Consider the following 27697-nt stretch of genomic DNA (forward strand, 5'->3'; position numbering starts at 1 on the left):
ATCTGCCAACGGAACGGGTAACACCGACGGTAGCTGCTGCATTTAGGATAGTAACCCACTCAGCATTTTCCGAGACGGAGCCAGTTGGAGGACTGCAGGAGCCGTGTCGATAGGATCTCTGTGAGTCGCTACGACAGGACAGCGTCAGGAAGGAGAACCAACGTGGGGAACCCAGGACAGCAAAACGGGACAGAGGGGTCTCGAGCCGATCGACCAAGACGTCAAGGGACCGCCTAATAGATTGCCTTGGTCTATGGGGTTTCGAAGTAGAAGTAATTTGTCAATAGTTTTTGTAATCAGCTCTGAGAATAATAAATGTATCATAATTCCTACAAGTGCTCAGTCAATCTGTGTCCTGAAAACTCCCGAAAAGGTCTAAAGCTGTAAAGTAAGGAAAAGCTGAGAAAGTACAGTACAGTGTTCATAAATAATCATGCATAAATTTGCCATATGAATAACATAGGAAATGAGTATGTAGGTTTGCTGCCATGTAAATGTAAAATATAAATATTTTATAGTCATTATCAAGTAGCTCAACTAGGTGAAACCACATACCAAGTCGTATTAAGATACGTTAAAAAATAACTGAGATATAGAATGTTATTTTTCCCATAAGGATAACATGGGGGACAGAGTGTTCTGTGTTTATTACTTTCAATATCTCGGTAACCAATATACATAGAGCGATGATTCAAAATACTAAATTGTTCATCTTTTAAAGCTGGATTCAACGGTGGAAAGTAAATTTTGATTATTTTAATTTTTCCAAATGATAAATCCAAAAAACCCATTTTGTGGGGCGTAAAAAATTAATATTTTCTAAAATACAAAGAAACCGTTGGTTTAACCGCTAAAGGTGTAATAACCTTTTTCATAGATAATAATTAGACCTTTCAAATAAGATGTCATGCGTCAAAATCGGTTACGCGGTTTCCGAGATATGCGACATTATTATTATTGGCTGAGCGGCCATTTTGATGACGTCACTGTCCGTGACCTAATTATTTTAAAGCTTGCTTCCCGGCTGATTTTCACTCTTTTACATGTATTTAGTCGATTCCCAAAGTATGGTGCTGGTCTCCGGAAGTGAAAGATTTTTACACTTGTTCCACGCACTATATAGGAAACATACTACTGTTGTTCTCGTGGTAGTAGCTGTAAAGAAGTATTTTTATTTACAATTCAAAATCCGTTGAGAGTCAGAGGTAAAGAAAGTCAGAAATCAGAAAATCTTTGCAACATCTTAAGTTAAGATGCTTGAGATCTTGTAATAATTAAACTAAAATTATAGTTAGGTCAATGAACTTTATTAAGAGTAGTTAAGAGCTCAACAGTTGAAAACTTAAGTTTGATTTAATTTACTATAGTTTGCTTTAAGACATTTTCACCCCCTACTTGCATAACATTGCATGGTTCCTTGAAAATATTTTTACTTCAGACCCCTAAAATTCTAGGAACTATTTTGTCCAATATTTTAAGTTGCCTTTTGGAGGTTCGTCTTAAAATTTATTTTTAAATTGATGTGATATTGCTAAATCATATTGCAATATCCAGCCAGACAAGGCTGTCTAGTTTGGTATATGGCGCCCTTATGAATATTTATGTGTCGGGAGACTGAAGCAAGCCAGTTGCCGGGTGACATTTATCGGGTGGAGACGGTGATAATAGAAACGTTTCCTGGCGGAGCTTACTTCCTCCCTCCGCCATGATACAATCTCGATCTCATTTAAAAGTGTCAATTTAAATTGCTTATCTGAATATTATTATCATTGTTTGAGTAAATTGATTTTTCAGTTAATTACTTTTTAGAATCTTATTTCTAGGTTAGGTCATCCAAATTATTACAAAGGTATTTAACCAATGGGCTGGGGATTTGAATTTTTTAATCTATAAATTTGGAAAAAATTGAAATTTTGTCTGGTAAATCAATCTTAAATAAATACAATAGACATGATCATCATTAAACATTGGTGTGGTCCCCGACACAACCGAAAAATATTTGAATGGTTTGGCTTGCTTTCCTTTTAAAGTCTATTATAACCTCACTTACGAATTGTTACTCGAATTAAAACAAACTTAAAGAATAAATATATTATTTTTAATGTAAAAAAAGAAAAAAGGCCAATAAGGTATCAATAATACTTCCACTATTTAGAAAATACATGTCACAAATATAGGTATTGTTTTATATATGATTATTTTAGGATGTGTGATATTTTGTTATACAACTAAACTTATGTTTCGGCAATGTTGAAATCATCTGGGACTAGCTTGAATTACAGCTACACAGGTCCAATTTGCCCCTGTCCTGTTTGGACAGAGCCAGATGAGTCTTGAGAAAGCATTTATCCACGTCTCCGAAAAGGAACAGGACAGTACTGGGCAGAATTCTAAGTGTTGCCATGTCCTTCATTAATTCTGGAACGCTATTTCTAGTGACACCTTTTATAATACATAAGATTATTTCACTTTTTCTCTGGAAAATGTTAAATATTAAGTTAGTTGATAATATTTACCAACTCCCCTCAAATGGTATTTTGGTTTGGAATTTTTACAAAAACTTGATTTTTTGAGGTTGATAATACTATTGGCTTTTTCTCATTCCTTATACTTTGAAAATTATACGTGAAGTTAATGCAAACTTTAGTATTTTATTGTGAAATAGTCACATCATCTTTAAGCCAATTTCACAATCAAAGTTTGGTTAAATAGAATCTTAATGACATACACTTACATTAATGACATACTTAGGCATTACATACTGTAGTTGCTAAAGATTTTTTGTATTCAAAACTTAATTTGACTTATCTAATGTGGAAAGGAAGGGAAAGCAGTTAACAACATTTAAAATACTTTCTAATACTTAAACAAAAAGCTATAGTTAATATGGATTTGAACAATATAGGCCACCTCCTATCCACTTTGGGGAATTGAACTCACGCTCTTGTATGACTTGTGTAACTAGTTCCGCTCCAGGGCCTGATGGATTGTTATCCATTGTTGGGAATGAGTGACAAAAGGAGTTCGATGATGGAGGGAGGGTGGCACAAGTTATGCAATAATGTGACAGAGATTGATGGAAATAGACACTTCCAACTCAACTCAAATCCAATACTGTCCCGAAGTCAAATTATTGTTGATTAATTGTGAGTTGTAGTATTTCACATTATGTTGTACATTGTTCACTCTAACATACACTGTGTGATTGGTTTAATGATGATTTTGGATTTCAGTTTTGTGAGAAAAGAATAACAAAAGTTGTGCCTTTTGAAACAAATACATTTTTTTATAAACATTGTTTTTTGGGTAACATTATAATTTTAAAACTAGAAATAAATTTAAATAAGTGCAAATTACATAAATCAAATTTTATATGCAATTAAACACATGTGTGGTGTACCTTGGTTTTAAATAGTTTTTAGCACTTCATTCACTAGTGTAATGTAGGCTTTTCGGTAATTCGGCAAATTTTTTGCGTAATATTTACCAGCTTACGTGTTAGCAAGGATCTTTCATTGATTTTATGCAGTGATTTTGAGTGATTCCTCTCCTAGTACAGGGAATTGAGTGAAAGAATACTAGTTATAAAAATGCACTTGTGCTATGTGTCATTTTAATTTTGCATTAAAATTTAAGGTTTTAGTTATTTTTATACGTAAAAGGTCGGAACTCAGTTAGCACTATGATAAAATGTTTTTTCTGCAAAAGGTTGAAAATAAAGTTAATAATTTATAGTTATTAAAAAAACGGAGGCATGTTATAGAATTACCAAATCAATCGAGTTGAAAAATAATTTCTATTCCAACTTTTTATTAGGACTTAATGTTCAAAGAAATATTTTAGAAAAAGTAATCACAGGAATGGCTTTCAATTTTGAACCTCTGATATTGACTATATTTCAATTTTAAACTTGCATATTTATTTGGATTCTAATCCCCTTTTTAATTTAGTATACCAATTGACCAAATAAATCCTTTTATTCAATAAGCTTTCTACCTAATGAGATATCTTTCTTTTAATTTAGTTACATTTCATCAGAAAAATAAATTAAGTTTAGGAAAGAAAGTCCTTCAAAGTGAATGGGTTTGATCAGTTCAAAGCAAACATCAAAAGGATTAAATTCAATAAAAACAAGCCTTGCTTCAGGTCATCAGTAATTGGTTCTTTTCTCATGTTTTGCTTGAATTTAAAATATTTCTCGTGAAATGATTTTATTTCTCTGTTCAAAATAATAATTTGTTTGATGTTATGACATTAAATCGTCAGAAATTGTATTGACCCCATTCTATTAGTAACTTCTCTGTTCAAAATAATAATTTGTTTGACATTAAATCGTCAGATTTTGTATTTTCAATCACATTCTATTGCTAACTTCTATATTCAAAATAATAATTTTGTTGATGCATTACGGTATTAAATGTGCAAAAGTATATTCCGTTCACTCAAATATTTTTTGTTTCATATGTAGCAATTGCATTAAATGTATCGAAACTATAATTAAAATATAATATAGCCTAATACTAACTTCTCTGTTGAATGATCATTTGTTTTATCGCAATGATATTAATAGTGCATAAATTGCATTGGTACCTATTTAATTGTTATTACTTTACTAGTTAGTACTTTACTAGAGTCCTTAGAGTTTGGGTATTGTTTAACAACCGCATTGTATACACATACAGCATACAATTTAACGGAACCATCCAAACCATTCAAATGAATGTTGCATATTATTATCTTTTGACGTGTCGTAGCTAACATCATGACATGCATTTTGTTGAAACAATTTCTTGAAAAAACAAAATCTTCTTAAACATCCATGCTAAAAAAATATTTTGATATAGGCCTAGGCCTAAAGGAGTAGACTTATGTACAATAGGCCTATAACTGTATTATGAGTTGAGATTTTAAACTCTTGAAATCAACTGATAAAATTCTTGACATCTTTTATTAAGATGTTGAAAATAATGTATTCTGTTTCTTCTTCTGTAATAATGGTTGATTTTGTTGAAATAATGTTGACATTTCACATAAGAGCAATCACAGGGGTAGTTAGGCTGCATCTCTAATCTAAAAATATGTTTCCTCTGAGCTGACTGGGGCTGTTGGCAAATATTTATGGGCCATAAAATGTGCTTTGCCTGTTCCAGGGGAATATCAACGAGCTGCTTAATGTGCTCTGAATCCAAATATTTCCGCTTTTTCACTCTACTTTTTGATAATAGTGAATTATTTTCTTTGATCAGTTGTTTAAGATTGTAAACATACATAGACAACGTATACACGACATAACATATACACGTAGGCTATACGACAAACGTATAAAACAAAATTACAACCAAAATATTTAATGGACAATTTCTAAAACGGGTTTTGAATGTGTATTGCAATTGCTTTTTGTTTCTAACAATTATTAAAAACTTGAGTTCAATCAATTGATTATAGTTCTGGGGCTATTCATTTCTGTGTCATGATTTTAAGTTATCTTAAAAATTGTGTACAAAGTTTGAGACAAAAAAATAGTTAGCTCAATTCGTGTCAAAGTAATAAGTGATTTAAATCTAAAGCCTGGAGGCATTGCAAAGACATTTATAGACATTTGAGCCAAAATAATAACTCAGAAATTATTTGCTCTGAAAGTGAGGCTTAGTTGAAGATCCCCAGCCTTGGGCTCGAAACTTGTGATGATTCTACTTTGAATTATAAAACTAAGTAATAAACCTTTTTTTTTCTTCTAAAGGCACTTTTTATTGCTTCACAATCCAAGACTAGACAGGAACTAAACTATTATGCTTTTATTAAGTATAAAAGCCTATGCCTATCACTTTCAAGTGCAATTGTAATGTAAACACCTTAAAAACACCCTTTCAAAATCCACCACAAAGTATGTGACAGTGCTGTCTCAAAAATAAAATTTAATTTATAATATTACCTAAGCTCTAAAATTACTCTTATATGAGGATACAGAAAATTGTATAGCCTAAGCATGCTCGGTAGTAAAAATATTTTTGTCTCCCAAATCATTATAGGCCTTCTGTTACTTGAAATTTAAACACTAATAGCATTTGAACAATGGAACCAAAGCAATAATTATAGTCTGTTGTTTTCCTTTTTAGTAGTCATAGAGACTAGTTTAAACCATTATAAAGTCATCAAAACTTGTGTCAAAGAGTATATAAGTGATTTGAATCTAATATCATCATTGTATGTATGTCTAGTCTATACTATGAATTCCTGGGGTATATGAAAACCATTTTAAGTCTTGTATATACTTAAGGGGTTTTTTTTGTTAAGTAGGCCTACCTATTTATAATTTTCATCTATTGCCATATTCTGAAGGACATCAATTTATGACCAATATTGTTTGAAAACTATTATACCTTTTGATATGTCATCCACTGTTGTAGGCTTACACTTTTACTGGATCTTGCAAAATGAATAGTTGTAACACCTAGTGTAGTAACATGATGCATCATTTTAATCATTCATAGTATTGATTGTTAGTTGGGCGGGCTCTCATCGGTTGTATTGCTTCGAAGCATCTTTCATTGTTGAATTACTGTCGAGACATTGTTTTTATTTGTCTTGGAACTATCGATCCACTCTAGTTGTCTAAAAGGATTGGATCGGCCATTCAATCTTATTAAGACTTGTGCACTTCTTTTCAAATTGAAAGACTTTTTGCTGTCATAGCAAATCATTTCAAATGTAAGTTTTTTTTGTTGATTAAAAATTACATTGACAGATATAGGGTCAATAAAATATATAGGCCCTAAACTAGAAAAAAAGCAATTGCTGTAATTAATGCTTGCTCTGCGTCTGCCAATTCCCGACATAGGAAATCACCACAAATGACTGCCATATTTAATAAAATAAGATTAATTAACAGTAACACCATTTTTACCTTATTAAAATGTAAATTAAAAAATCTCTTTTTTAATTTTCTTTTTATTATATCTATGTCATCCATATAGGTCTATGATAAATAATCAGTACCGAACTTTATACAATAACTTTAAATGTTTAAGTTGGTCAATCATCTTGTTTCTTTGCTATTTAAAGATAAAAAACAAAAACATAGTCTAATCATGTAAAATGCATTAATTGAACAATGTTATTGTATTAAATAAGTGACAATTGGTGTGGTTTGTTATTATTAGCCTGTTATTAACACAAGTAGTGGTTTGGGATTAAAATTTATTAATCACATAAAAAGAGCGGGAAGTAGATTTAACTGTTACAAAACATAACCATTAGTCAGTGTCCAGTTTGGTCGGGGAGACCAAAGAAGTTGATTCATAAGTAATGGACTCTTTTTGAGTTTGCCTCTCTCCGCCCTATCTCGTATCGTCTTTAAATAAATATTACTTGTACAGTATAACATTTCCTTATGGACACCCTAGTTTTGCCCACCAAATTATTTAAGAGGATTATAGTCCTACTGCATTTTTTATCATCAGATAATCTAAATTACCTATTTGTCAAATTAAAACTTATCTTTTCTACATAACACAATTTTTTTATATATATTGTTATTTTATAAGTAACAATATAAAAATTGCGGTACTGTTCGCGTATTATAGGAGACTGTCACAGTAAGTGGTCTACCCAGTGGTTGGCAGTTCAAAATATTAACAACAGTATGCTTAGTATTATTTATACCTGAGTTAAAACAGGCATCATTAACTGGCTCTTCATGTTTGGAGACCTCCCAATAACTCAAAATGTTGTTGATGGTTCTGTCTAACCCTGGCCCTTCTTTTGTTTGTAGTTTGGCAAAACATACATTATCATAACAGAGTGTATATGTGTGTCAGTATCTTTTTTTACACCAAAAACCATGCAAATTAACCAAAAATTTAAAGCATAATATTTCCAAATTAAACTACTCAAAGATGATCCTCCATATGTGCTTATTCCATTTTCATCAAACTAAGCATAAACGTAATATTAACGTTTTGTATTAGAGTTATTGTTACAACTTGACTAACACATTTTAAATCCACATATAATTTGCTCTCCACAATGCTGTCTGTGTATGGCTAAATGTAGAGGTAGAAAACATTTCTTAATTTTAAATAAAAGTTGTAAACCTTCCCCTCGGGACGAGAGTGAAAGAGGGAATACAGTGTAATTCAAGTATTTTTAAAGTGAGCAAAATGAACACAATATTCATTATGTTCACGGAGGGAGATAAACATTCATTACTGGCAACAAAGTGTTGCCAAGCCTTTTGTCTTCTCACCAAACAAGAAGCGAAAATTAATATTTCAGCTTTGTCTCAAGGTTTTCAAACATTTAATTAATGATGTGGTATTTTACTAACATTTCAGAGCCATTTAAAAGTTACCGACTGAAGAAAAAGTAAAGTTTGATGGTTCGGAACTTTTTTAATCCGTGATTAAGTGTTTTGTACTTTCCGATCCTATCGGATTTTGCCAATTCCGAGTTCTTTTATCATGAAAGTAATTGCGAAGGAGTAGGCCTATTCAATTTTTATTTATAGGCATAATTAATTTGTGATCGTACAGTGATATAGTGTAAGTATTTAAAGAGGTTTTTACGTGTTATAGGCTACGCCTCAAAGCTATCATCAACAAATCTACTGGAAATTTAATTTTCTGGTATTTTAAAATCACATTCACCCTTGTTAGAAATTTTATGTTACCTTGATATATTATAATGTGTGATTTCTTTATTTATGTATTTATGTTTGGAATCTTGAGAATTGTGAATGGGCAATTTCTTATCCTTGTATAACTGATAAGAGCATATGCTAATTTGTTTTGTTTTTTCATTCATTTTTGCAAATAAATTTTAAATCCAATTTTTGGAAACATCTTAAACACTGTCTCTGATGCAGACATTATGTCGGAGCTTATAGTACAGTAGTGCTATTTACAGGCGGACCCTAGGTCATATTTTATCTCAACCATCTTATCAGGTCAGGAGGTGAACACACTCCCTATGGGGGTGGTTACAAGCTCTTTTCCAGTTATTGAAGATGGAATGAGGTAAAACTTGTCAATAGAGTTTGCGAATGGTTCAACCTATATTGTGTACACATTTCGCCAGTTGTAATATCAGTTTGGTTGACATTGGTCTGATGTGTGTGAGCAAGCAAACACTCCTGAAAATTGCTTTTCCGGTTACGGTCGTCGCGATCCATAGAAAAAATAGTTCTATAAAAAAAACTACTTTGTAGAAACGAGTACTTAATTTGGCTGCAAAGGGAAGGTAGTAGGGATTAGGTAGGTGTGCTTTTAGTTGAATGTTAAATGGATCAAGTAAAATTGTCAAATTTGATTAGAATATGAAATTAACATTGAGAGCAAACTACATTACTTTTACTTATTCTTCATAAGAATAGGATAAGAATTTGAATCAATAGTTTTATGGAATTTTCTTTGTAACTCTTTTAAGCGCACAACAACACTTCAAATATACCAACTATATGATTTTAAGCTCTAAAAAGAGACTTAAAAAAAGTAAAGCGATCTAGGTCTTACAGTGAAAGCTAAGGTAATAACTTATTCCCTATAAGGGAAATTCGCTCACAATTATGTAAATATCTCTTTTGTTAGGATGAAGAGCATCAAATTTTTTGAAAAGGTAAAAAATAAGATGTCTACTACGGTACCCAGTTTAAAAGAAGGGGATTAAATCACTGGCCATTGTTTTTTACGATGCACTTTATAAATTACAATTGCTCTTTATATTGCTGCAGCTTTTGGCACCACTACTAAGGATCCTACACTTATGTTAGTAGGTCATGTTGTAAAGAGCAAAATAATCTGTTGTAAATCACTGCTAAATGAATGCACACCACACACCAAGTCTTGTTATAAAACTAATGAGGTAGTTAGTGGTTAAACTGTTTGATGTGACAAATTAAAGGTCACTTGATCTTTAATAGTACATTTTACATTTGGCAATAGGTTCTATCATATTTAGGGGTTATCTCAGGTCAAAAGTTATGATACAAAAGTCCCCTTGTCGACGGTTATATTCCTGATATTTTAGTTGTGTTTCTGGTGCAAGGACAGTAATTTATTCTCTTCCATCAATGTACAATACTACTAGGGACTAAGGAGTATACATCTATGGTTTCTTCCTGCTTCTCTTTATTGGTAATGTCTTGTTTGAAATTGTATAAATTGTTGTGAAATGTTAGCAAAACTTGCTAAAATTAGGGTATTTTATTTAAATTGTATAAATATTCAAAATAAATACAAAATATATTGTTGGAGTACCGGTACCTCATTATTTTCAATTATTAAACTTAGTTTTAAATATGGCAACTTTTCTAATCCGTATAGAAGTAATGTTCTAATTTAGCTCTAGAGCTAGCTAGTCTTTTTAACCAATGCATTTGTGTTGTTCTGGGTGGATTTTTTTACAATCCCCTCTCCCAACCCTTTTCAGTAGTAGGAATGATTACAAACAATTATTGTTATCTAGTTCTAGTTTAATAACACTTTTGTTCTTCTTGTGTTGCAGAAGTACAAAAAGCTCAAGTGCAGGGGGCCAAACTTCCCAGAGAAAATCGCTATGTTGATATCTACAGAGAAAAGCCCATCAGGGTCGCAGTTAAAGTTCTTGTACCTGTCAAAGAACACCCTAAGGTAAGGAAAAAGCTATACAAATAAATATATAGGTATGTTCAAACATTATATGTTGTGAAAATGTGATTGATAAAACCATAGACTAACCAACACTTCTCATCTCATTATAAATTTTGAAGCTCATTTTTCGTGTCTAGTTCATGTCCCACTGACTGCTAGTGTAGACAAAATTTTGTTTCTATTATAATTTCATGGGGTTATATAACTAGGGGACGAGTTATTGTTTATGATTATAGTTTTATTTTATTTAACAAGATTTTAACCAACTGAAATAACAAGAAACAAATTGTAAACAAAACACGACCTCTGCAGTGTACTGGGCAGAACTAACAAAATTTTTCAGCTTTTCCATAAGGATGGGAAATCTACTCAAGGGAGTACGTTTTACCTATGATAAAACTACACCTTAATGCCAAGTGCATTCTTTTCACAAGAATGTTTAGCATTAGGTACCTATAAAAAATATAATAGTTTTTATTGTTTTATACCATCGTTGGTTTTTAGTCGATAATCAATGGGGACCTAGAGTTCTATATGCCATAAATATAGAATCAACTTGTGTTAGTCATAGAAAAGACTATTTTCGTGCAAAACTAATGTTATGTATTCGTCTTCCCCTTAAATATCACTATTGTCACGTTTGCTTTCTTTTACAGCAGCATTAATAATTTCCTAGCTAAAATTACTAGTATATTAGTATTTCAAAAAAATTAATATATATTAATTTATTACGATTTAGGTTCGCAAATAGGTAACCTCCTTAAATAGCTGTTGTACGCACTTGCCTGTATTATATATATATTGACTTGAGATGATGCCAAGTTTTCTTATAACTTGTTGAACTGAATATTTAGGTTGCTAATTATAAACTGTATATTTTGTATGCGTTTACCGTGCTTTGTTTGACTCAATTGTTTTGCTACAGTTCAATTTTGTTGGGAAACTCTTGGGACCCAAAGGAAACTCACTCAAACGACTCCAAGAAGACACCATGACAAAAATGGCCATTTTGGGCAGAGGCTCAATGAGGGACAAGCAAAAGGTAAAAACTATAAGTACAAATTAACTGATTGCGTAAGTTATAACATTTATCTCAAGTAATGTCAAAAGCATTAATCTATTACTGAAATGGGTTTTTTTCTTATAGTTGACTGAGTCCTTAAACAAGTCAAATAGCCCTTGCAATAACCCAGTCTGGATGCCTGCCAAAGTTTGCCTCCTTTCGTAAATCTTCATTCAGCAAAAAAGGCCATAAAACTCTCGGGAACTTGTCCAGTTAAAGCTCCAGAGATTAAACATTAGTGATGCAGTAACTTATTTAACTGTCCTGTATTAAAATCTAGACTTTTTATTCTAAAACATGATAGTCCATTTTTTTTAACGTCATGTAGACTTTTTTATCGTTTTGTGTAAAATGAATGGTTTTTTTTAGTTTGTTATACATTTTGATAACTAGCCTATACAAAATTATAAAGTTTGTTTGAAATTAATTCAGCGCTGCGTGAGGGAAGATGTTTCTAAAGGTTAACAAAGGGGAAGTAGACAGGGAGCTTTTAACAAGTTCAACGGCTTGTGAAGAGTTAACAGCTTTGGGTGGAATAATGTGAGCCTTTGATCATCCTTTCTTGTCCTAACTGGGTTAAATTTCATTTAATACTTCAGTGAACTTCCGTTATTGAGAGGAAAAACTTACAAATCTCAGCTAGATCCTTTTCATAACATGGGGGGGAAATCACTCACATCCCTTATGACATAATAGAAAATTTGGCAATGAAAATAACTTGTTGCGGATTTGTTATTCCTAAATTTGTGTTTCACAAAGGTATATTCTTCAATTTTGCAACTAATACTGGCCATTTTGTTCTTTAATTTATACAAGAATGTAATAAATCTTTATTGCTCCACAAGCAATAGAGTCATTTATCAAAGTTAACAATACTGGTACATCAAGAAATAACACTTTTGAACATATAGAACTTCTTGTCAAAATGTGGTTTATTTGTTGGATGTACTGTATTGGTGAAAATTATACTATTACTACTAAAATAAAACCATATTTACAAGTTTTATTTCCTTCCACAAAATATCTAACTAATTTATTTTCTGATTTTCTACACCATATAAATAACCAACTCCAGGGAATCAGATTGAGATAGAAATAAAGGTTGTCAAGCTTTAAGAATAATTAGACTTTATTACAAAGCATTTACATGCTTAATGATGGGTCAAAATGAGAAGCCATACTTGGAGTTTTAATGTCTTCTAAAAGCTTGATTAGTCTAATTGCATTTTGCACCATTAGGCCAGTTTTATAGTTTTTTTGTTAAAATTGCCCTTCTTTCAGTAGAAATCTCAAGATAAGAGTTTTTTTAAGTGATAATGAACAGATGAGTGGAAGACATCCAGTCTAGCCAGTTTTATAATACAAACATTTTCTAGTGCCAAATAGTATTCTTGCCAAACACATCAAGCAAACCTATCACCATATTATCTTGTTTTACCATGATATGCCAAATGACCCAATTAAATAGTTATTTTTTAATGCAATTAATTCCTTTAAAATATAAAATGAGTATAAATTGAATTTGTTAAATTAGTACGGGTTATTCTTGGGCTGTTATTGATATGGTGTTAGAAGAGTACAATGAAAAAAATTGTTTCTAACCAATTGTGTAAATAGGTACATACACTAAACCAAAAATGTAAATAGCTTTATTTAAAGAAATTCAATACCTAATGTGCTAACAGCTCCGATAAAAGTGCCCAATATTTTTAGTTCAGTCCCAGATGTCCCCAAAAACCCACTGAATAATAAGAAAACTTATCCCTTATGTTTATAACTTGTTACATTTTTTACTAATGGAGATACAAGATGTCAGAACTACTAGATATTTGTATGCTGATTCATGTGAAAGTTCTTTTTGTCGATGATAAAAATTTTATATCCTTGGTTTTGAGTTAAAGCGTGATCAATACAAATTGTTAGTATGGTAAAAAGTAAATATTTCTTTAAACGTTCCTAAATCTGTTTCAATAGCATATAAATATTGCATTACAACATAACTTTTTTTACAGAATATCCCAAAACATTGTTTGGTAAGGTCCCCCAAATATCACCACAAACTCTTTGGTAGTTGCTGTAGCTACCTTGTATACTGTAAGATTGGATACATAATGTGAGAAGGAAGTGATCCACAGCTAAATTATTTAAGAAAAGAGTTCCAGGCAGTTGAAAGCACACAAAAGGTTCACAACCCAATTGATTATCTTGACACTTTGCCCCCACAACGGGGCTTCTTCAGAAAGAAGTAGAATGACAGTTACAAAACTCTGGCTCACTGCCTGGAACTTCCTTTTGGTAAGTTAGTTGTATATACATTCCTTCTTCGGTATTCCTGAGCCATGAAATTTACTTCCAAAAAACTAACCTGTAAGATTACCGGTACCTTGAAATAATACAACATTTTAGAGTTTTTCTTTGTTAACAGGAAGAAGAGTTCCGACAAGCCCTGGACCCCAAGTACGCTCACCTCAGTGACGACCTACATGTAGAGATAGCAGCACTGGCCCCACCGGCGGAGGCACACGCTAGGATCGCATACGCTCTAGCTGAGATCCGCAAGTACCTAGTCCCCGACAGCAACGACGAAATCAGGCAGGAGCAGATGCGCGAGATCCAAGCGTACTCAGGTCCCCCACCAGTGGAGCGAGGGGGTGCGCCGGTGAGAGGACGGGGCAGAGTACCACCTCCACCACCACCAGGCCCCCGTGGCGGACCTCCCATGGGTCTGAGGATGGCTGCCCCCCGCCCCGCACCCCCACTGCTACCCAGGCCACTGCCAGCCAAGACCAAGGTTCTGAGTATACTGGACCGGGCGAGACAGGCTATGGAGGAAAGCTACGGTGGCTACGATGACATGGGCCCTGACATGGGCGGCCCTGCATCAGGCTTCTACGACTCTCCTTCACCTGGCTTCAACTCAGGACCCGGGTAAGTCTTACTCTTGTGTGCTTTAAATCTAGGCTATACTCCAGTTCTCACTGTTCAGTAGGGAGCCTCTGTAAGATGTGTGTTTTAAATGGGAATATTTGCAATAAGACATAATACAGAAGGTTTGTCATGGTGTCCACTGTCTGTGAGTTTTGGGAAAACCGAGAATCCTACAGGTATACCTTGAAATATCTTGCAAAACTTAAGGAATCAAACCAATCCTCCAAAAAATAGGACAAAAAAACTAACACATTCATAAAAAAATTGTGATTAAAAATACCCATATTTAGTCATACAAAAATCACCTTTAAATCAATTTATTGTTGTTCGTTTGAATAGAAACTAAATTAAAAAATAAATAAAGCTCCCATTACATTGAACAAACATGAGACACGGGCAAACCACAGATGTTTTTATTTACGTTTCATTTGGTATTGTAATCTTGGAACAACTTACATACATACAAAGATGATGACACCATAACCAACCCCTGTCACTGGAAACCAATAGACAGTGAATTTCTATTTGCCTGATTGTATTTTAAATTAATCAATTTAAATAACATTCCATTTAACAAGTATTTAGCTTTGCTGCTACAGTGAGAGTAAACTAATCTCATGATTAGGAGTGTGCGATGCATCGAAATTACAATTTGATTTTATGCATCGAATCGCAATTCGATTCATTGGTGATCAAAAAACTTTTCGATTCATGAGGGAGTCAGTATCAATATACAAAAAACTCCTACAGAAAGTCAACGCAATACCCGCATTACAGGAGCGTGCTGTTGTTGCGTTTTCTTTTTGGAGGCGTTTTTATTTAATTAATTCTTTGCATGTAGGCTAAATATTGCTTTAATTGTTTGATATTTTTTTATTTGACATTGCAAATGATGAGAGGTTTTGTTAAGTGTAAGCAGTGTGAGACATGTTTTACTACTGCAAACATAGCCAAAAAAAGTGACCCCAAAATCATTCAAAAAAATTACACAAGTCTGAAAATTTGTTACTTACAGTAGTAAGATTGATGTTTTTGACTGATGAATTTTGTATTTTTGTAGGTCTGCTTCTATCCTCTCATTTTAATAATGTAAACCATTTGAAAGTTTTAGTATAAATCGGTTAGTATTAGCTTTGACTATTAATACAACAACGTATTAGTACACATTTTGTTTGCACAAAAACATATCTTTAATTGTAAAATCAATATTATAAAAAAGGTAACATGCTTAACAATATGATTCTGCTAGTAAAAATCATGAAATAGGCAAGTAAAGCAGCTCACTGACATTTCCAGCAATACAGGTTTTTCTAATAAATGATAAAAAATTAATATTCATATAATGTTATGTATGAATATGTTAGGCCTAATAACACATCAACAAAAATTTACATTGCACAAATGTTGTAAATTTTAATTATTGTCAATTGACAAGTGCGAACAAAAAAATGCCGAATTGCTTAGAATCGAGTTGCATCGAATCGAAAATCTTTTGGATCGAATCGTTGCTTCAAATCAAAAACTTTTTGCTGCATCACACACCCCTACTCATGATGGAATGATATTCTTGTTTGATGATGTTTGACATGTTTTCAGTTACGGTGGTGACTACAATGGAGGCTCTGCAGGAGATTATTATGACACAGCCAACTACACTGGTGAGTCATATGTTTGAGACATCACAGTCATGAATCTAACAGTCTGTGTTAGGACATTGCTTGCATGTACTACATACAACACTTTCATATTGTATTCAGATAATGCTAAACTTTGGCGTTGGAAATCAGATTAAAGTATTCTTTAATTATTTATTTAATGAAACGTGCATTGAATTAAGTGAATAATGTCTGTTCAAACTACTTACAAAAATAACCATACTAATGATAAATTCATTGGAATCGATTGGAATTCAGTACATCGCAAAACGTCTTTTATGTTACATTTACCACTTGTTTTTTAATAATCAAGGGAATGCCTTTTACATGTTGAATTTGTAATGTTTATTTAAGAGTTTGAAAACTCAGTATATGTTTCTAATTAAATTTAATAATTAAATTGGAAAGAGAACAGTAGTTTTCAGCCAATTTATATAAGTTTGTTTTTTGGTTGCCACATAAAATGTATTTTGTATCTCTGATTTAAATTTAGAATAGCATGATACATTTTAAAGCCAAACTATTATAGTTTGTTCTGATCTTTTTTAATTTAAAATTAGTTTCAAGCCAACTAAACATTATAGATAAAATAATAAATGTATTTTCATAGTTAAAATAAACACAAAATAAACATAATTTAAAATAAACATTTTCTGTCAACGGCATTATTAATATTTTTAAATGTAGGTCTACTCTAAATTATATTGTTTGTTTGAAAAATACAAACCCTAATTTCAAACTATATGTAAATAAAACATTAACTTCAGAACATTTAATTTGATTTGTTTAATGTTGACGTTTCTAAATTTTGTAATGGTAAGAGAAATACATTATTTATAAATTGGCCTCTACTACTTGTTCATAATTTAGTTAAGACAAAAATGAAATTTTGACAAATAAAGTGTTGTATGTAGTAGTTTTTTTTACATTTTTTTCTTTATTTTGTTTGCTTAAATACTGTGCTCAAATCCCTCACACGGCTCAACAGTGGGTGAGTATATTGATTGTTATTTACTATTTTAACAGTTATGTATAGCCTACTAGTCAAGTGCTTGTTTGATATACATAAAAGAACATTATCTTAACAAACTTTTTACCAATGACTATCTGGTTTTCAATGAGTAATTTATGTAAGCTCAAACTAAAGCTGAACTTTCTTACGCATGGTTGGTTTCCAAAAGAGGTACTACCATTTTCCCATTAACCTACAACGTAGAGCATAGAGCATTCTTGTTCCTGGTCTTTGAACGTAGAATGGTTTTACTAGGGCTCATTACAAAAAGCTGACTTTGCGGTACACACTGTCGTCAATTAGTGGTGACACCCTTTCAAACGGTTCTCTTTATATTCACCCCTCGCAGAAAATGAACTGCCTTTCAAGCCAAGTGTCAGCAATAAATATTAATGACGAATGTTTTAAGATGGATTCATTTATGTCTTTGAAGAACCAGGATTACATAGAAAGCCTTCCTTAATGATTCTGACTTATCGCGGTTTTTAATCATCTCAAATATGAAAGTTTGCAAAAACTCAGTAGCCTAAAGTAACTTCTAAGTAGTTGATAGGTTGTGTATACGGTATGAGTTTTTTAGTTTAACTGCCAAAGCAAATAATCTATAGATTAATAATAATTTATAAATAAAAAACCTTTTTAAATCAAAACGTTTTTAAACGCACTAAAAAGTAGAAAATAATTTATAAATATGTGGAGAGTATAAATACTTGTAAGATTTAATACGAAAAACATGGGGTGCATGCAATTGATGATTATACATTAGTTCAAATAGGTGAAGGTAATTGTAAATTATCTATTTTCTCTGTTTATTCTCGAGGATTTCTCTATAGCAAGTATCTATGCGGACAGGGTACAATAGATATAGTATCCGTATGGGACTGACTCAGCAGGTAATTGCTCCGTATTTTTTGAATACCACGCTGATTCATTGATGTTTGTCAATGTTTAGCCATTGCCTAACAACTTTAACTTTTTATTTATATTTGATTCATCTTTAGAGATAATAATCTATTTAACATGCCTGTTTAGTTTCTTTACTGAAGTAAATTTTAAATGTATTAAACTCTTCTGTTTAACTCTCCTCCCTGTTTATTTGAGAGGCTTTCTGTATGGAAAGTATCTAGATGCGGACAGGGTACAATAAATGAAGAACCCGTGCAGGACTGACTATGCAGATTACCGCTCCGTATTCTTTAAACATAAAAAACTATTGATGATTGATCGCCATTGAGTGGCTTCTCATTTTATTTCATCTTATGTTTTTTCCAAGTCTGTTTATACATAGGAAAATTTACTTAGCCTATGTCATTCCTTTACCGTTACTCGGTATTATTGTATGCGTTTTTCAACAACTGTAATACAGTAAATAAAATTAACTCTCCTCCCTGTTTATTTGAGAGGCTTTCTTATTGGAAAGTATCTAGATGCGGATAGGGTACAATAAATTAAGAACCCGTGCGGTACTGACTATGCAGATTACCGCTCCGTATTCTTTAAACATTACAAAATATACTGATGTTTATTGCCATTGAGTGGGTCTTCATTTTAATTTATCTGTTATGTTTGTTGAAGCCTGTTTAGGAATAGGGAAATTATTTTCAATTTATTAACCTATATCTTTACTGCTACTCGGTATTATTGTATATTTTTTCCAACAATTATATTATGATAAATTAACTCTCCTCCCTGTTTATTTGAGAGGCTTTCTGTGTGGAAAGTATCTAGATGCGGACAGGGTACATTAAATAAAGAACCCGTGCGGAACTGACTATGCAGATTACCGCTCCGTATTCTTTAAACATTACAAAATATATTAAAGTTTGATTGCCATTGAGTGGGTCTTCATTTTAATTTATCTGTTATGTTCCTTCAAGCCTGTTTAGAAATAGGGAAATTTTTTTAAATTTATTTACCTATATCTTTACTGCTACTCGGTATTATTGTATATTTTTTTCCAACAATTATATTATGATAAATTAACTCTCCTCCCTGTTTATTTGAGAGGCTTTCTGTATGGAAAGTATCTAGATGCGGACAGGGTACATTAAATAAAGAACCCGTGCGGGACTGACTATGCAGATTACCGCTCCGTATTCTTAATACACACTTTACGATATATTTGTAGAATAATTCATTTAAAGAAAAAACTTTGTTTTTATAAAAACTTAGCGATCCCTTAAAATAACAGAGCGAACTTCCTGGTAACTAGTTCAAAAGTCATCTAGTAAATCATCAATCTCAAAACACATGTTTCACATGTAGGCTACAGAGAAAAGACACAATCAACATACAATTTAACTTTTCCCAACTTGCTTTTCCCAATATGCTAAATCCAGCTAATCATATTACTTATATCTTTAAGTTCACCCTCTATTAAGTGTCTGTTCCAAAACAGTGAATATCAAATGAGAAGTGAGTGTTTGTTGACAATCTCTCTAGTGTAAAAGCCTCTAATGTGCATTTGTAGCTGTTAACTTGAGGTAAGTAAAACAAGCCCTTGTAACACTGTTACTGCGTAAGGAGGTAAGTTGTCTCATCCAGGTAAGTGCATGAAGTGTGCCTGGTTGTCTTAGAGAGCTTAAACATCCAAATAACATCTTTCTTAAAACTTACCATAAAGTAAATGTTTGTTTACTCAAAATGCCATAAATACTTTGAAACAACAAACTAAACAATTAACAACTAATATTGATGGTTAAATATTGTAAATTTATCTGTCACAGACATAAAACACAAAATGAAAAACATCTTCTCGTTTATTTTATTTTTATTTTTATTTTGTTTTAGAACTGTTTAAATGTACTAATATGAGTATTAGCTTACACCCTAAATGATAAATATTCAAACAATAAAAGGCAAAAATGGTCTTTTAATATTCAAATTAAAACACGTCTAGCTAAAATCGGCCACCCCCAAAATAAACATAGAAGATGTTGTTCATAGTTGTTTTCAAGCAGGGTTGCTACAATTGGGGGTAGATTTAAATTTAATCTTTGATTTTTGTCCAGAAATATATTTTGAAGTAAAAAAATTATGTGTTACCGATTAACTTATAGAGGCTTTTAACAATCATACAGAGTATTGCAGTTCCTCTTTACATTAATTAAAATGTTTAACCAAAAAGATTTTTTTTAACCTTGTAGGGAAGGGATTAATACAGGCGAGGAGTAAATATATTTTTCACCACCCTTAGTTATGGCAACCAGTTGCACAGGCTATGGGGCTAGAACTTGCCATTCGTTTATAGAGAACTTTTTTGTCACTGTTCTGACTTCACCAACCAATTAAAAAGTTGTTCTCACACCACTTAACTAACTGTCATAAATAATGATTCTCTTATTATTATTGTACCTTCTCCTGTTGGAAATGGGCTGATCATAAGTAATTCTATTTTTTTTCTTTTTTTATAAAAATGATTTATAATGGTGGTTTTTTGACTTGGGGAAATAAAAGTTTTTATGTCAAATAAGAAATGGTTGGCAAACTTGAAAATCAGGCATGGAATAGTTTCTTGTGTAGGGAGTCTAAGGGTGGTGGAGGTAGTAGCAACCCTGAGATTAACTGGTGTTAGAAAAATGTTCCCATGGAAAGTTACGCTCACAAAAAATCACATTCTAAGGAGGGTAGGTGTTAAGGTTAAAGTATAAGGAGATTGACTAAGCTCTGTGAACACCTCTTCAAAACATATTTTTCTTCTGTTTCAACTTACAGATTGTTACAGTTATAATTCAGAATGTTTTCAACCTATGGATTTAAAGATCTTACTTTAAATTACATAAATTTTTACGTTAGACACCTTTACCGTAACCTATACCATTGTATGCTTGGTTAGGATAGGATTATTGCACAGATTTTTTTTTTATATTAATATTAGCTTATATATATTGAACTTAACAGAAATATGGGAATAGTTTGGATATTCATTAAACTCATCAATATTTGACTCTCTTTAGGATACTTTAGTTTACAGTTTGGAAACAAAAGAAATCATAATTTTAAGACAATGCTGTTGTTGTAGCTCTCTGGGAACTGAAACAGGAGAAAATTTGTTTTTTATGAGTCGATCACAAAGTGTAGTTCCTCTCGCTCCTTTCTGCCACACTCCTCTATGAGCACATTTTGTTCTATGAGCATAACTTTTTGTGAGCACATCTTTTCTGACCTCGCTAAAATGAGCTGGCAGCTGAGGACTGATGGGGTGGTGTTGGTCTGTTGATAGATAGCAGCGCCGGGCGCTGGAAGGGCTTCAAGGCTCCCGTAGGCAGTGGGGGCGCGCAGGGCCGCTTTGGGGGACCTAGACCCTCCCCGTACGCCCGCCCTCAAAAATAAACCCTCACACATGTGAGCGCGACACGCCACTACAAGAGGATGTCTGCGTGAGTGGAACATTTTATCCCTTCGGTTGTGTCTGTGCAGTCATCATTTTATACTTTCAATGTGCTGTTCATCATTTACTTTAGTTGTATCCTCTCTCTACACTACACGCTTGTACTGGCTACAAGGAAATGTTTTTTTTTCATTTTGTCGGGAAAATGTGTGTTTTACCGAGGTCACTAAACATTCCGGCAGTCCCGACCCTAACTTACAGACTGCATTTTCCTCTCAAAATCACCGTTGGTGTGTTAAACTTTAACGGATAAAGTTTTAATAATTGTTGTTACAATAAATATGTAATACAAAGACACTTTTAATATCACTCGTCCGGATGATGGAATTGTAAATCATAAACTCGTTTCAAATACATCAGATAATTCTGTCAAAAGTGTGTTGTTTCTGTAGACCTCCCTCCTGACAGTGTATACGAGATGAGAGCCCAACATCCGTCCTGCTTTGATAGGTACATTGGACAGGCAGGTTTACACTAAAACAAATGTTAGCCAGATTACTCTAAGTGTGTAAAAATTATTGTCAAATAAAAATAGATTATTTACTTACTCAGCGGTTGACAAACGAGTTAGGTTAACTTATTTTACAGACAATCAAATTTTAGTTGACAATTTAAATAACTCTAAATTATAGCTTTAGACGTAATTTTGTTTATATAATTTAAAGATTGTATAATTATAAAGGAAAAAGACAAAAGAGGCTTTTAGTATTAATAATTATATAAAAAGTTAGTTCTATCGATGTACAACAGATATTTTGATAAAGTTAGAACCAAAACACCCAGAGTAGTGAGCACTGTAACTTTCGGCCTAAAGCTAAATTATACCTTTGGTTAACCTAATTTAGATTTGTGTTATGCTCTATGTTAATGAGGGATCATGTAAGCTAGGCTAAGTAGTCTCGAGTTATAGATGTAATTTTTAATAAAAATTTCAATTTTTTGTGTTCGAGCTTTTAATACTAGGATAGTATAAACTAAGTTGATTACCTTAAATTTGCTTTTTTTAAATAACTACTATATTCACCCATCAGGGTTAAATATGTATTATCGATTGTTTGTAGGATGTAATAAAATAAATTGCTGTTTAAATATCAAAATTATTGTTTATAATTTTCAACCTAAATCCTCCAATTCTCAGCCAAAGTCAAAACTTGATCAAGTAAATTAAGTAACCTTAAACAATTTGTTAGTAAGAACAACTTCCTTGTTAAATGGTAGGAATGACACTAATCGGATGTACAGTATTGACAATAAGCCATATTTTTGTTGAAATTGAGTAAATAAAATATTTATTCATTCCAATTTAAATATATCTTTTGTAGGTTAAACCTGTAAAGTTAATAGTTTTTAAATCTAGATTACTGGTACATCAAATAGCAACAGAAATAAATACCCAATTACGTACATTAAACAACAAATATAATATTTGATGACACCTTAACGGAACAAGATGATTGCGTATTATATCTACCTGTCAAATTTGTGTATAACCCAGTTTTAAGTGTCACCAAAAATGATTTTTGTGTTCAATCACAGCTCATGATCATAAAAATGTTTGTTGATTGCACAAAACTGCACATTGTCTTATGGACCACCTTTTACTAACAATATAAAATATTATGTTCTATAAAAATAGGCTGTTTTATAGTTTTTATCAAGTAAATGTTTAAGAATTTATGTCTAAAGTGTGCTTGCAAACTGTATTTGTTTAAATATATAGTTTTAGTACATTGAAATGTAGGTAAATTAGACAAATAAAACTATAACAATGGGCTGAATAAGATTTTTTTATATTTTAATATTTTTTCTCGTAATATAATATTAAAATAAAAATTGTGATACAAGTGAAAATAAAGTAATTAATGAAAGTCTTTGTATTATTATGAAAAATACTTTTCAAATATTTGGGTTTAAGAGTTGCTAAAACTATCTTATACTTGCTCTCATGTAAATTTAAGGTACGCTACTTTAAATGTTAAAAAGAACCTAAGCAAATAATAAATTGCAGAAGCTACCAAATTTTTAATTAGGCCTACTTAAGTTAAAAATATCTTTTATAATTTCGTTTCTCTCAGTTTTTGTAATGTTTTATATGTAAACTTTGACTTTGAACAAGTTTAAGAAAAATTTAAATAATAAGCCTACAACAAAAAATATATTATATGAAATAAAATGCCATAATTATGTATCTTGAATGATGATATCCATGAAAAGGCATAGTTTGTATCATCATTTAACATTTATTTTAAATAATTGTTCACAATGAAAATAAAAAAAATATGTTTTTGTGTCTATTATAACTACTACTCTGTTGTATAAAGTTAGAATATGTCTAATGATCTTAACATGGTCACAAATATGTTTCTATAAAATAATTTACCTAATTGAATAGCAGAAACATTAATATGTAAAAAATTTGTTAAATACATGTTACAACAAAAACTTGTAATTGGTAATTAGTACAAGATCACTAAACAAGCACCAGGTTTGAAACATAATGGTTTGGAACGGAACTAACTAAACCAAAACCTGATAATCTTGCAGTTAAGTAGCAGACCTGTGCTTTGTGGGAATCCACTAAACCAAACAAGATGACAAACAGCAAATGTTCAACAGTGAATATGGTTAAAACATGCGTTCTTCCAGGATAAATCATAATAATAGTGATATAACTAAAGAGAACCCCACAAATAAGTGGTCTAAATCTTTGAAGACATCGTGATAAAAAGCTGAAAGAAGAAACTGGCCCAGGAAAGACAAATCATTTTAAGGTAAACATCATTCAATATTGCTACTGATAAAATAAACTTCAAATCTTTTAGTTTATTTCGATGTGTGTCAATTAAACTCCGTTAGAATCTGTCGTCAATGCTAATTATAAATTCCCTAAATTGTACATAAAAATAACTAAACACACCTAATAATAACTAAAGCAATACATAAAGGACAGCTTAAATTACAACGCTAAGTTATTGCTAAGAATTTATAGTTAGCATTATTTATACATGTTTTTTTCTCGCTTGTTTCTTTTATTTCTGCATGATGGAAAGTTCTTGTACTAGGATTATAAATGTCCCGATAAAGAGTTGAGTTGTCCATTATATTTTCTTGGTTTGCTTTGTGTTGCTCGTGCTTAAATTACAAGCTGTGTATATCAGCCAGCATGCTGTGTTTTTTTATGCCTTGTTTTTTTGTTTTGCAAGTGTTTTCAGAAGGGCAATATGCTGATTTAATTTTACCAATGGCAAAATTATGTTTATCGTTATTGTGTGGATGGATTCATGACTAATACAATATTTTTTCAGATGCTGGTTTCATTTGCTGTGTATTGAGTACAATAACTAATTTACACATCGTCTAGGTTTAGTAGACCTCTGCTAATCTGAGTATATAAATTTTCAGGCAATATAGCATTGGGTAACATTTTAATCTAGTTTCATCCAGTGAAAAAATACATTAGTGGTCTTTTCTAATAATGTATGTAAAGTATCTATAATTTAAGTGAATCATCTGTAAAAATAAATTTACTTCAATTCTTCCAATCTGATGGATAATAACAATAACCAATTTTGGTGAACTTAAGCTCAATTGGTATTCAGGTAAGCAAAGTTCTACTGATGGAAGATGGCTTTTATGGCTGTCATAAATTTCATAGCTCTATTATTTGCCTTAACCTTTAGATTTGAAACATAATTCTTCTTTTTTCGTGATATACAGGCTATCTTGAAAAAGATTTACATGCAGTACTCAAATGCAAATTTTGGCATCAATCAGCAGAAACACCAAGAAGATCATAAAAGCTCTGATTAGACGATCTATACAAATGTTTGGAAAACAGTTTGTCATTGTTTTGCTGGATCATACAAGAACCCTTGTTGTTGTGTCTAGATAATTTGAGAGTTGACACTTCTGAATTGTAGAAAACGGAGGAGAGCAGCTAGCTTACCTTGAAAGTGTAGGTAGACCATAGAACATGTAGAAAATACACTGTACACACAATATTTCGTCCCCTGTGGGACTTTGAGAGTTGACACTGTTTAAATGCTGTTTGGTTTTCTTTTAGCTGGGTAAAGAGATAATCTCCAGCTAATTGTGTTACTAAATTAAATCCTCTGGAAGTAGGTTATAATACTTAATGATTTTTATTAACATTAGCCCATATTTAATCTCTATATGAGACCAAGCGAAGGAAATAAAAGAAAAGGCATGTCCTGAATCAAAACTGTCTTTAACCATAACTGAAAAGGGGTACACTGAAAGGAGTACCGTATAGATAATTTCAAGCATTAATAAATACTAAATAGTTATTCTTTAGGAGTACCCTTCCCTTTTCCATTAAAAATCACAATAAATTATGTTTTACACAATTAAAAACCTTCCCTCACTAATTATATGACTTCCAATAGTTGTGTTTAAAGAATAGGAATAAAATTTAATAATGAAATATTACCAAAGCTTATCCAGTTGCAATAAAGTTTAATTAGAATGGTAGCTGAGCCGACACAGTAATCCAATATGGACAGCCGGGCTGACTCCGTAACTCAATTATTGTGTTTGCTCGGATCTCATCTCAATCCAGTATATATTACCAGTAATGGGTAGTTATTCTCCCTGCGCAAAGAGAAGTGATTAAAAATGTTTACATGTTCGATGATTAATGCCACAGATTGTTTACAGTGTATTGTATTTAACTGTGCTTTTTCAACAAATTGTTTAAGTATTATTTGACATTGTAATTGTGTTTTTGGGTGGCTAACTGTAATTGTAATTGTAATGATACTGAGAATTTTAAGGGAAATACATTGAGGTAAACTGAAATTCTTTAAATCCTTGTCACAAATCGTAATCATGTCAACTCTGCTTGATGAATAAAACTTTTAATTTCTGTTGTAAAAACCCTGAACCTTTGATATATGTTAATAATGACAAAAATGATAATGATAATAATAATGTGGACAAAAATCTGTTAAAACTTTGAATTCACAGTCGTGCACATAATTTGTTAATTACTATACCCATTCCACTTTATCACTTTGATCCCAAATTTTCCTCAACCTCTCATTTGAGATCAGTAAAGTTATGTTTCCTTTTAGTATTTCAGAACTATGCTTGCTCATTCGTTTGCAGTAAACTAAATCTTGAATAAGCTGCCATTTTATGTTTTTAATGCTAATTTTTAAATTTCAATTGTGTGACATCGCTTTATATATAGATGTTGCATCCATTTTAAAACATTGTTAAAAGAAGAATAGAGAATGTGTTCTTTCAGGTTCAAGACAATGTCTGTGTTGCAGCATTAAAATGTTATTCATTTATGATTTAAATTAAAATTGCAATTCTTAAATTATATACGGATCTCTTGTTTGAATCAAAATAAGTAGATTAATCTTCAAGATAATCAAAATCTAGCCACTGGGTTCCAAAACTTTTAAACAGGCCACTTTGTTTTTCCTCTTTCAAAACTTTAACCAATACAGGGAAATCTTAATATCCTCTTTTTAGAGTTGGGACTGTTGAAAGTTTGAAAGTTTCTCAGCTGTTTGTGACTGCTCGGTGAGGGGAGTTGTCAACTTTGCCGCAATGTTCCTTCTTTAACGGAAAACTTTGTCATTTCTATTATGTTTTTAACCTTTACTTTCCTTCCGTAAAGTGGGTTTTAGCAACATCAAAATGTTATTTCTTACTTTGGGTAATTACAGTAGAACCTCGGTAACAAGGCTCTCATGGGTTAAATAAGACTTTTTATCAAGGTTGACTTCTTACCTAAGGGGTAAAATAAATTCAAGTGTTTTTAAAATAACACTTGCTATGTAGGGTGACGTGTTATCGAGGTTCCACTGTTGTTATTTTACAGCATGACCAATAAATGCTGTTCATTTGAACAGTCCCTTGGAATTATTATTCACATAATGTTTCAATTCTATTGTAGCATCATCATGGATAGCAAAAATGAAAAATATAATCTGTTCGCCCGAGTTGGAGTCACCAGTAACAATAAAAAAATTTAATACAAGCAGTGATAGG

General features: G+C 31.9%; 1 protein-coding gene across 2 annotated transcripts in view; it reads left to right on the forward strand.

Moving 5' to 3' along the window:
• Positions 1 to 27697, forward strand: part of LOC128995922 (KH domain-containing, RNA-binding, signal transduction-associated protein 2-like) — a 100396-nt gene that overhangs the window by 67215 nt on the left and 5484 nt on the right. The window contains exons 2-6 of one of the 2 annotated variants that reach the window (XM_054420973.1): positions 10501 to 10625; positions 11551 to 11667; positions 14114 to 14616; positions 16213 to 16274; positions 21506 to 22048. In XM_054420973.1, the coding sequence (XP_054276948.1) occupies positions 10501 to 10625; positions 11551 to 11667; positions 14114 to 14616; positions 16213 to 16274; positions 21506 to 21615 (917 nt within the window). In that variant the 3' untranslated portion in view covers positions 21616 to 22048. Of the gene's footprint in view, positions 1 to 10500; positions 10626 to 11550; positions 11668 to 14113; positions 14617 to 16212; positions 16275 to 21505; positions 22049 to 27697 lie in introns of those variants that run through there. The other variant, XR_008490994.1, reaches the window with a different exon arrangement.

Source organism: Macrosteles quadrilineatus, unplaced genomic scaffold (genome assembly GCF_028750875.1).
Source record: "Macrosteles quadrilineatus isolate MER2022 unplaced genomic scaffold, UCM_ALF_1.0 Scaffold_5__1_contigs__length_97177068, whole genome shotgun sequence".
NCBI classification, from domain to species: domain Eukaryota; kingdom Metazoa; phylum Arthropoda; class Insecta; order Hemiptera; family Cicadellidae; genus Macrosteles; species Macrosteles quadrilineatus.